Below are 11,751 nucleotides of genomic sequence, written 5' to 3'. Positions count from 1 at the left end.
AGAGGAATATTTTAACCTTTGAAAAACTAATGAAATATCAACAAAAGCAATAATATATCAACACCACTTACACTCATTTGACCCAGTTTTTTTTAAGTGAAAATAAAGGTGTCAAACAAGTGTAAGAGGTGCCAAAATATTTTTTTCCACATCAACCTAAATGATCGGTTAATCAATAAAAAGTTGTGTAGCAAATCCTATTATAACTTTTCTTCCTTCAAGGAATTCAAAATTTCCTTGTAGACTATCTTCTTGGCTGTGTCCTTAAGAGCATGACCGAGATATTCATAGTGATGAATGATTCCATCAGCTTCTACCTCCATTATATAAGTGGTCACTCCATCTTTTCGCTTCACATCCTTTTGTATAATATTATAATTTCTTTTTTGTATCAATTCTTGCAACTCTCTGATGGGGTGGAGCTTCAATGTATCTGGTGTGACAAGAGGTTCCAAAAGTGGCCTTATGCTTTCCCACACAACCTCTTTATTGTATCCTGAATCAACTAGAATCGCTCCAGCCAAAGACTCTATAATGTCTCCAAGCACCTATCAAACAATAAGAAACTACATTATGTATTTTGTAATGGGTAACACATTGAAATGAGTCACGAATACCAAAGAACTAATGATCCTAGGGGTGGCCATAAAGCATGATGGTGTTTGCAAGATGCTGTAGCATTGGAGAAGCATAAGATTTTGATCAAATGTACCAACAGTGTTTATCAAGTAAATTTTAACAACTGACCTTAGGAAATGATGTCTCTGACTCGTACCCAAAAGTTGAGGATGAAGACAACTTATCAAAACTGTTTAGTGATATAGAAATATGCTTATGCAGTTCTGGTGAGGTATGGAGTACATGTTTGTGCAAACCATGCTTAATGGCAGACCATGCATAACAATCGTTATTCACAGAAGCTGCTCTCATGTCAGTTAACTGCCCAGGTGACATGCCAGGATATTTTTCGTTCAAGTGCCAAGTAATCAGATAATCCAATACTGAATCTCCAAGAAATTCTAGTCTCTGCAGAGCAAGGAGTACATCATTTACAAATAAAGATAATGGAACAAAGTAATAAGAATATGAATTAAAAATGATTGATCATATGAAGAATGTGTTTCATTACTGTTTATCAGATCCTAACCAAAAGATAGGGTAGTAAGTAAATATGGGGTTGGAGAAAGTTCGTTCATATATAATGAATTTGTGCTAATGCAGGGTTCCAATGATGAATAGTAAGCATAAGTAAATACCTGATAACATCTAGGAACTTCAGGCAACATGTAAGAACCATGGGTCAGAGCTTCCACTAAAAGAGTACTGTCGTGGAATGAGTAATTTAGTTGTGATTCTAAATGGCTGACATTTATCAGTTTCTCTGGTTGAATGTCAAAGTTCCTCTCATAGGGTACTTTATTAAAATTCACTTTAATACCAACCCAATCCATGAACAACAATGCAGCCTTCTCACCACCAGTGATTAGGAAGGCACCAATTAGTGCCTCAACTACATCAGCGATAAGCTTTCGTTTTAATTTTCTTTTTCCAGAAATATAAATTTGTTTCCCTTTGATAATCAACTCTTCTATTTTAAAACTCCCAGATTTATCACCAGGAATTATCCAGGAATGAGGATCAAATGGTTCATTTCGTATGAAACCCTGCAAATAAAAACTAATTCAGAATTCTAATTAATAAAGGGAACAACAATATCAAAGAGAAATAAAGAGGGAGAATACCGGAAGGCCTGAACTGCAGCCTAACCTGCAGAGTGCAGCGTTAGAAATCATCTTTCCCCTTCTAACACTTAGCAGACCTTCATGGTCACTTTCATAGGTTTGATAAAGTTTCTGACTCGCAGCATATTTTAAAAAAGAATCTCCCAGAGTCTCTAGAGATTCGTAATGGAAGGACTCCTTGCATCTTTTAGAAGTTATTGCCTCTAACACCTACAATGCCAATCACAGATATCTTTTGGTGTAAGTAACTTTAAAATATTTGACAACTGCATGAAATAAAAATAATAACTGTAATAATAAATGAATCCACACTTTGAAAGAACACTAAGACAAATTAACCAAAAGATGCTTATGTAGACCATTTCACACAACTGCTTATCTATATGTAGTAAAGTATACAAAAAAAAAAACTTGTAAGCTAATTTGTTTTCTAGATTGTAACAGTGAGCAATTGTACACACCTTCATTATTTGAGTTTCATTCTGCGCGCAATGATCCAAATGCATCTTTTTTAAGTTGAAAGCTCCAAGCAATGATTCAATCCGATGCATGATTGATGGAATAAATGAGAAGGTATAAATGATACTATCTTTTATTGGAGACATGATTATAGAACACAGTTCAGGAGGTAATTCAACAAAGGCCTTGCTTGCTTCTGAAATGAAAAACATGAAGTAAGGATTTAGTTTGGGTCGCATATTCTTGGTGTTTAAAGACTAACACCAAACATTTCCGCAACTTTTCTGCACATGAATAAATATTCAGGCATCCTCATGACATTGATAACACTTGAGATAAAAATATGTTCTTGAGGGCTTGAAAGACACCTCTCATGTTCTGTTATTTATATAGATAAAGAGTTGATACAATAGAGAGATAGAAAGTCAAGTCACTGTCCTAGACTGCTAGGTACAATGATTAGAGATAACCCAACACACTACCCCCTATTTTAGTCCTATCGACTACACTAACAAGTAGACTTAGTAATTATTCTAACAATAACTAAGTTATTGTTAATAGCAGTTACTACCGAAGCGAATGCAAAGCTTATTCATATTAGGATTATAACATTGGGTTTCAGAAATAAGCAAGCCAAAACAGAGATAACTAAGAAGCTTAAAGTTTTGTGCCACACCCAAACAAGTAGAGGCTATTTTCATAGTTTTAATCCAAAGAAACTGTCAGAAGAAATTAGCATTCAAACAAGCCTGATTCCTTTCAATTAAAATCAGAGGGCATGTAATGCCACGTATACATTCACAAAGTAGAGATCAAGGAACAGAATAAAATTAACAAATTGAAAAATCATATCAAACCTCCTTCTTTCCTCTGTTGGCGTCCATCACAATAATTTTTAGCCTGAAAATTGTGTCTTGCTTTAAGCAGCTGCTGATGTTCAAATTGCAATGATATACCGTGACTGAAAATTGGAAACAAAAATAATGATGCACTCTAGTAGAAAAGTAACCTGAGAATAAACATACATAAAAAAATTACTTACTGTTGTTCATAATAATTTTTGTACGTTGTGAATCCACCGGCCCTTAGTTCCAAAGGCGAGTTTCCATCTAATTCCATTACACCAGAGGTGATATAGAAATAAATCTTACCACTAGCATGGGAATTGCAAACCAATGCATCCTGTAGTTTACAAGTGCAAACTAGACCACTTTTTGTCCTAATGTGGGGTTGATGACACTTGCACGTAATATTAGATGCATTTACAGATTTGATAGCTAACCAATTAACAAGTGGTATCTCCCCTTCCCAAACAGCTGGAAGCAAAAGATAGTCAATACCAACATTATCTTGCAGATAGCTTTTGTCCAAACCAATTGGCAACTCGTTCATATCATGATGTATCAGAATTCTAAGCAACGTGACCTGGAAATTTTTACACAAAAGAACCTGGAAAACAAAAATAAACAAACTATAAATAATCAAACGCTTTGCTAACCCACTTGCAAATTAGTTGGATAGAATTAAAGGATAACTCAATAGTATACCTCATCTTGCGAAAGATTCATGGTCCCTTTGTATTTTAACTTTACAGACACACTACCTCTGTCAAAACCCATATCAAATGGGGAGCACACAATTTCTGGATCAAGCTCAATTCTCATAGCAAGAAAAATATCTTGCACACAGAGATCATAGCTAAAATTTTGACTGAGTTCCATCAAATAACAATGGTATGTTGTGTCATTATTAGTTGATACACAATTTACCAATCCAAATGGGACGTAAGTTGGTTGGATAGCATCATAAGGTTCATTCCCTGAAAGAAATCGATTGATGAGGAAATCAACCAAAGATTTATGTGGAAGTCGATCAAAGAATTATATAGACCAACAGTTTATGTTCAAAAACAATATTTAGAAGAAAATAAACTAATAGTCCGAGAAATTAATAAAAGGCATGTAAGTTACCAAATTCTTCAACCTCTGCTGCCTGAATGACAATATCAGGAACAAGATTATCAGTCAGAGCTCCTATCTTATGAAGTTGTTTGCAAGCTTCAAGGCATGCGATATTCTTTAAGAGTTTTTTGTCACCAACTACACGAATAGGTTGCAGAGGACAGCTCTTTGGAAGACACAACGTTCCAGTTTCTTTGTCCCACCTTGGAGTCGGTTTAAAGTATCTGAGAGAGTAATCTAATGGTATAAATGAAAAAGAACAAGATTTGCAATGGGGGAAGCAATGATGCAAAAAGAAAGTATATCTTAAGTTCTTAAAATAAAGGAAGAAAAGCCATGGGGGAAGCAATGAACTAACTAACCCATCTGCAGGGAGGCGAGAGCAGTAAAAGTATATCAAACTGATGCTAGAACTAAGATTTGCAATGGCTCCAGTGCTTGCAACATGATAAGCTTCCTTGTCAAATTCATCAGCTTCAAAAGAGTCGCATGGAAGGGAAGAATGTCTCAAGGACTCCTTCCTCATAATATCCACACTAGCAAGGTATTTCTCAAGTCGAGAACGTGTAGCTGAATCCCCTCTGTAATTTAGAGTAAAATAAAGGATGGTTGTGGAAAAAGTTAACTAGTAAAGTATAATTTGCCACTATATTTTTGTCTCTTGATGCTTAATAATTTGTACTTAACTAAACCAAGCATCAGAGTAATAGGTACTTAGGGAGTAATGTAAAATCAAATACCTCTCAACCATTAATATATAGTCTGAATTTTTCATTCTAGCACGGCCTCGGGACTGTATGAAACTGCACACTGTAGGAGATGGATCAAATCTAATAACTAAATTGCAACTTTGAACATCTAAGCCTTCTTCAAGAATTGATGTTGCAACAATAATGTTGACCTGCATATTAAATTTTATATTGATAAGATCTGTCATTTGGTTCTTACAATACAGTGGACTGTTAAACCCTAAAGCAACATACCAATCCCATTCGAAATTCTTCCACAATTTCATTCTGTTTATTCCTTGACTGATTTTTCAATCCAAAGTTGTGTCCTGCAATGAATTTAGTCTTCCAGCTATTGTACTTTGGAAGCAAGGTATTGAATAAATCTTCAAGTACAATGGCGGTAATGATCCTTTCAACAAAAATTATGCATCTCATGTCTCTCAAAACCCTGCAATTGCAGCAAAAGTAGTAGATCCATCAAATAGTTTTAATATAATCATCATAATAACATTAGAATGATCACTACGTATAATCAAACAACAATAGCCTTATTCCACCAGGACTACATGCAATCAGTCAATCAAAACAGTATGTAGATCAACTAGTTAGAATAAGTTTTCAACACTCATCCCAATCTTAAGCTAACAACGACAGGCTTATATTCTAGAAAATAGAGCCAGCCTATTTGAGGTTAAAAATCAAAGTGATCACAAACTCTACCTGATGTCACCACGTTTTAGAACTTATCATTGTTCCAAAATCAGTAGTGAGTGATAAAATTTCTTATACTTTTTACTGTTGAATGTGTACTTCATTAAAATTTGAATTTAAAATATGGATTCAAGTAGATTTAGCAACCTAAGATCAAAATCAGATAATTGAAATCCAATTTAATTTCACTCTCCTTTTTCTAAAATATTTATGTAATTAAGATAAAAATGAAATTATTCAAAACATACCTTTTTCTTAAATATATTCTATAATCAGGGAGGGTGGTTAACAAAATTTCTCCCAACGTTTGACAAGTAACATTAAATGATAAAATAAGTATTGTAAAACAGTCATCATCAGTAATAGCACAAACATTAGTAAGAAAGAAATGAAAAAAAAAAAAACTTGGTTACAGTTGCATTAGGTTCAGTTGCCCTATCTATAGGGTTGATGCATAAACCAGTACAGATTGAATTAATTTGTAGAATACATTATATTTTCTAAGGCACCTTCTCATCTCATAAGAAACTTAAACAGTCTAATAAGGAGAAGGAGAGTCCAGGGGCACGTCCATAATAATGGCAACACATTAAATGATTTCAGAACCACAATGGAAACAATAAGAAAGGAACATATCCATGATTATAAGTATAACCTGTAATCAAGTATAGAGTCTATAAGACAGCAAACTTTGGAGGTCAACAGCCCCATCTCCAAGTCGAATTTAATATTGTCACCAATAGACCACTTAGCATCTGAGTAAGAAAAGAACATTGTGTGAAAATTAACTAATGCTAGAAATGCAAGCAAAAGATTTATATTTAAGATTTCACCATTTCTCTCAGTGGCTGTAGAATCATTACCACATTGCAAGTAACTTTTTAGTGTGTCTATACAGGCCAAAATAAAGTTTTTAGCAACTTTATCCCCACAGTGTCCCCATGAAAACGAGTCAAATTCACTAGAAGATAAAGAATCAGCAGCCTACCACAAAAACAAGAAAAAACGACAGTTAGCATTTATGAAACCTTAAAGAGACATGAGAGACAGGAAAGTTTCTGCAGGAAATAGGCATGAACCTTCAAAGCCAACCAAACACCAAGCTCGCCCAGACTAAATATCAAAGCATCAAACATCTTTGTTATTCTTTTTTGTGCAGACTCAGCAGCTGATCTAGTGAAATCTGAACTTTCTAGAGTGAGTTCATGCTGAGAAACAGAAAATCCATTGTTAATAACCGCTGACATAAAAAATAAATAACTCATAAAGTAGCACTGGACATAATTGAAACTGTTACAGTAACTAAATACAGGATGATGAAAGTATATTTCAAAATACCTGATTTTTTAACATCTTGAGCTTAGACGCTATTTCTTCAAATAATACAAATTGATTTCCATTGTCATTGTAAAACTTCAATTTTGGTGTTGACGTTGGTATGAACTCAGTGATGACAGCTTCACTTGCACATGTATATACCTTCATTTCAAAATATTTGTCAAGTAAATAATACATAGCAAGACCAAAGGGTTTGCACATGGACACAAACAACTACTAATCACATTAGAATATATCATTTTAACTACATTGTCCCATTTCTTTAATTAAATAAAGAAAAACAAATTCTGGCATAGCTATAGGTTTCGCTTCCTCTAAGCATGTTAACACACAACTGGATCCTAAAAGTAAGAACCTAAGTACTAAAAATAACAATAAAGTACCAAAAAACATAACCCATAAGGTAAGAAAACTTTAATCCCTTTCATGCATCTTTCTTGCCATAAAAGTTCCACTTGGGGCCTTACGAGTACTCTCTATATTTCTTCACCGTTTATCCAATTATACCAAGAAGATATAGGACAAGACACATACAACTTAATATCATGAGTAGAAGGAACAAAACAAGAAAAACCATACAAAAGAGGAAGAGCAAAAACTACCTTTGAATGCATTAGAGTCATTAGTTTCCGAATATTCTCTGACAAGGATGATTCAGATTTTCCAACTGGATTAAACAAAACAGGAATTAACATCAGAGAAAACAAAAACCTAGAAATTGAAGGAGCCATAAACTTGACTTGTATACCTTTCGCCTTAATTGGAGATGCAGTCATACCAAAAATTCGAGGGAGGTCAGAGCTACCAGATTGTAACTGGTGATGATAAAACTCCTGCATGAAATCAAATCATCAAAAAAGTAAAAAACTAATTCCAAAGCACAAACTAAAACTAAAAGATGCAGATGCATAGAAGATTGTAATTGACTAATATTCTTCAAACAAAATTAATTACAAATCTTACAGAACCAAAATAATTGAAAATGCATGATACTACTGAACCAAAGTCACCGATTCTAATAATAATCTCGTGTTGCATAGTTTGAGGGCCAGATCAATTACACAGTATAAAATATACGGCAAATAATATTCATGGATAGAAGAAGGAAAATATTTTAACGTCACAAATCAGCCACACTTCACCCAGTACTTTTAAGGGTTCAATTTTTCCCTTTGCCCCCAGTCACAAATCCTTCACACTCATTGTATCACCCAATAAAAAAAGAATCTTTAAGGTCAGTTGCATATAATGGTTGGAGGTATAACAACACGTTAATGAAGAAGTCACAACTCAAATATATTATTATACAAAAAATTAGTAAGAAGTTCAAAGACACAGCCCAGTTGAGAGCATGGAGAAAATATCAAACTTACAGTCATGATGCGGGCATAAGGGTGTTTACCCCTAGCATGATGGCATTCATCCATTATCAAAACCTTAATCATATTCAGTTTGAGAAAGCTGTGCCTCAAACAATTGAGCAATATTACAGGAGTCATGATAAGCACCTACACATTCAAAAGCATTATTGATATCCATGCAGAAAAAACTAATAATCAGAAGCATCAAAATAAAAGTAACAATTGACAAAGGTGTGTCATATTCAAGCAATTGAACAATAGAAAAAAGGAAAACAATTGTCCTCGTTTCCATTAAATTTAATAACAAAGATAGAATGCAAAAATAATGTTATACTATAAGATTTAACCCAGTACAAAGATCACAAATAAGACGAAATTGCCAAATTTAGACAGCATGCAAGCGATGGATTCCAAAAGGAATTATAAAAAGAGTATGTTATATGGCAATCGATAAAATAGATGAAGAAAATGGAGCATCTCAGTGTTCTCAGAACGTATCGTAATTTCAGAAGCTAAAAACACCACATGCCCAAACGGAGGGTGTTGTGTAGTAAAATCACATAACTTTTATCGAAAATTTGCTTCAAATATACCTTATAGTACATATAGCAATTATAAAGAATCGATGTAAACCAAAGGTTTAGTAAAAAAAATATTGATTATGAGTTATGTAATCTTTATTTCAGAAAAATGAAAACAAGAAATTAATACTTAAAGAGGCATGCATTGAATGTGTTAGTAACAACTACTGAACAACCAAATCGGGTAAGTTCAGAAGTGTTCCTTCAAATCCTTTCCGTTTAATTCAAGCTTGTTTGAACTTTAAATTTTTCACTGGAAATGATGAAAGAAAAAAAGTATGAAAAACAAATAAATAGCAAATCCTTGAGTTGTGTGATTTATATCAATGATACAATATAAGATAAATTCATCCATGTATCGTTAGTTTCATAGTCATTTAAAATCCATCTTATAATCGGTAGGTAGTTTAATTGCATCGAATCATAAGATTCAAATCATTAATCGTAAGATTCAAATCTAACAACTACGGAAATAAACATTCAGCCACCTTTTCAAATAGGGGAAAATAGGAATATATCACACATGGGCACAAACAAATGGGTTAAGATTAAGCAACGCAGATCGGTAAAAATAAAAAGGAATCTTTCAGTTTTGATAGAATGCAAAAGAACCAGACCTCGTGTTTATCCATTTCTTGTTTCCATGTCGCTGCATCCCAGAAGTCCACTCCCATTTCTCCCCAATACACACCCACTTTCAAATCGGTATGCATTTTCACAACTTCAGCTTGCTAAATTACGAGTGAACAGCAACAAGTTAGAAGATAATGAAAAAAAAAACACAGTGAAAGTACTGATCCATTACATAGCTTCTCAAACAGCACAATAATAATGAATCTCGACTTTGCAAAAGGCATCATAAGATAGACAGTGCCATACTTGAGCGACCAACACAACTTGGGGAACCAAGAACACTGCAATGAAAGGAGAAGGCTTTCGTAGGTGATGCGCATAGCTGCGAAGAAGCATGATGGCTATCAAAGTTTTGCCCGAACCAGTCTCCAAGTACACAATGGTATTCTCTCGGATAGCTTTGTCCAATGCTTCAAGTTGATAACTACAGGAAATAAAACAAAAAAAAAATCAAAAATCAGTTAGAAAGAGATCGTAATCATAAGAACACATTCAACAATGCATGCACTAAAAAACCCTAGAAGTTTGAACAATAACATGTGCACATTGAACTCACCTTCGGGCCAATGGAAGAAGATCACGTGTAATCTTCTTCTCCTTGGTATGAAGGTGTATACCCATTGAGAGTGCACTTTCTATAGCTTCTTTGCCTTTTTGATCAGCCTGCATTCAAAATCCAATGAAAGAAAAATACTCCATTACAAAAACGATCCCTCTCCTTATCATCGAAGACGAAAACAGTAAAACAAACTCAAACCCAGAACTTGCAGACGCAAATCGAATAAAGGGTAGTGCAAAAGGTTCAAGCTTTACCATCTGATAAATGAGAATGAGTAATGTGGAGTGGAGTGTGTTGTATTTAACAGATTTCCGAAACAAATAATATAGTAAACACATGAAGGAAGTCAAGGGGTCGACATTTTGTTACCAAAAGTAATCGTGAAAAGACACAGTCACTGTAGTAATTAGCAAGAGAGAGAGAAGTAACAGGGAATTTGAATGAATACCGATTCTGTGTCTTCTCTTTCTCGTTTCTCTCGGCCATGCACTGAGAGAGAGAGTGACGATTCCATGACTGAATATGAGAAGGTGAAACAGTAAGAAAATTTTGGTTTGGAGGAAGAAAGAAGAGTGTGAAGAGAACGGACAAGACTTTTGAAATTTATAGAGAAAATATTTGAATAAATCCTTAACCACATAAGTTAGTTTTCCTTGTAGTGTCTTTAATTTTTTTATAATTATTAATTCATTTTATCATGACATTTAATGAATAAATCATATTCATTAAATAACAATAGAAAAATATTAAATTTTTTATTAATTATTAATTTAATTATCTTTTAAAATTAATTATTAATTTTATCTTTTTGTTCTGCTAAACTTTAATTAAAATTAAAGTCTATATTTTATAATATAGTCATACTTTAATTTATGGATAATTTATATAATTATTTTTAGGGTTAAATATATTAATGTTTCTAAATTATGATGTGTATTTTGTTTTCATTCTTTTTCTAAAATTTCTTATATTTTTCTTTTTTTCGGTTAGAAAATCATAAATTTAGTCTTTTGTTTCTCATGAGAATGTTTCACTCAATCAAAGTATTCAATCACATAAGTAGTTTATTTACTAGTTAATATAAAAAAAATTACTAATTTTATTCTCTTAAATCCTTAAATTTGTTTTGTTGGAAGAAGTTTTAGTTTCGATAAAATAATTTGGATTATCTCTTAGCTGTTTAACTAGTTTAATATTTGAAAAATATTTTTAGATATGTATGGTCTATCTTATCATACTCTTAATTAAATATTTTATATTTTTTTTTATGTAATTTTTTTTAATAATGTATCATAAGATAGATATTTCATCCTTTTTACTTCATTTTAATATATATATATATATAATATAATATATGATGTTTTAATAATTTAATAATTATTTTTATTTTTTTAACTCATTCTCAAAAATATAATTGTATTGCAACAATTGTATAAATATAATATAATATTTCAATGACATTGTCATAAAGTTTAAAAGATAAAAGATTTTTTTTAAAATTTAAATGATTAAATATATTTTTAGTTTTGGATTTTGTTGTGAAGTTGGAATTTGTCCTTGTTAAAAAATTTGATACATTTTTGTCTTCACACTTTAAAAATAAATAGATACAGTCATTTTAATTTAATTAAATTAAAAAAATTGTAATTTGATTGAAATGATTATTTTTATAACT

At 32.5% G+C, this 11,751-nt stretch overlaps 1 protein-coding gene across 2 annotated transcripts; it reads right to left on the bottom strand.

Annotated features, from left to right (window-relative positions):
* LOC108327072 (endoribonuclease Dicer homolog 2) lies at window positions 1–10,629 on the bottom strand. 2 transcript variants are annotated; one of them, XM_017560776.2, is made up of 23 exons: window positions 10,525–10,629; window positions 10,074–10,180; window positions 9,764–9,941; window positions 9,502–9,615; window positions 8,316–8,450; window positions 7,691–7,775; window positions 7,545–7,609; window positions 6,943–7,083; window positions 6,684–6,812; window positions 6,468–6,588; window positions 6,260–6,359; window positions 5,146–5,341; window positions 4,903–5,063; window positions 4,525–4,743; window positions 4,172–4,386; window positions 3,749–4,020; window positions 3,244–3,650; window positions 3,059–3,162; window positions 2,204–2,397; window positions 1,743–1,952; window positions 1,257–1,664; window positions 748–1,026; window positions 1–548 (listed from the first exon to the last, which is right to left on the bottom strand). In XM_017560776.2, the coding sequence occupies exons 1-23, from the start codon at window positions 10,588–10,590 to the stop codon at window positions 201–203; spliced, it is 4,254 nt and encodes a 1,417-aa protein (XP_017416265.1). In that variant the 5' UTR covers window positions 10,591–10,629; the 3' UTR covers window positions 1–200. The 2 variants fall into 2 exon arrangements, with proteins under 2 accessions (XP_017416265.1, XP_052728217.1); XM_052872257.1 differs by having other exon boundaries at window positions 6,260–6,588.
* Window positions 10,630–11,751: the final 1,122 nt, after the last annotated feature.

Source organism: Vigna angularis, chromosome 2 (genome assembly GCF_016808095.1).
Source record: "Vigna angularis cultivar LongXiaoDou No.4 chromosome 2, ASM1680809v1, whole genome shotgun sequence".
Classification (NCBI taxonomy): domain Eukaryota; kingdom Viridiplantae; phylum Streptophyta; class Magnoliopsida; order Fabales; family Fabaceae; genus Vigna; species Vigna angularis.
The sequence above is the reverse complement of the archived record's forward strand: the minus strand, read 5'-3'. Positions and strand labels throughout refer to the sequence as shown.

What these genes read in the sequence shown, in the direction of transcription:
- LOC108327072 (XM_052872257.1), bottom strand. Translation starts at nt 10,590, where the DNA reads ATGGAATCGTCACTCTCTCTCTCAGTGCATGGCCGAGAGAAACGAGAA. An exon ending in AAGAAATGGATAAACACGAG is followed by an intron (nt 8,451 to 9,501) that starts GTCTGGTTCTTT and finishes TTGAATGTGTAG; the next exon opens with GTGCTTATCATGACTCCTGT. An exon ending in TCAAGATGTTAAAAAATCAG is followed by an intron (nt 6,813 to 6,942) that starts GTATTTTGAAAT and finishes TCTGTTTCTCAG; the next exon opens with CATGAACTCACTCTAGAAAG.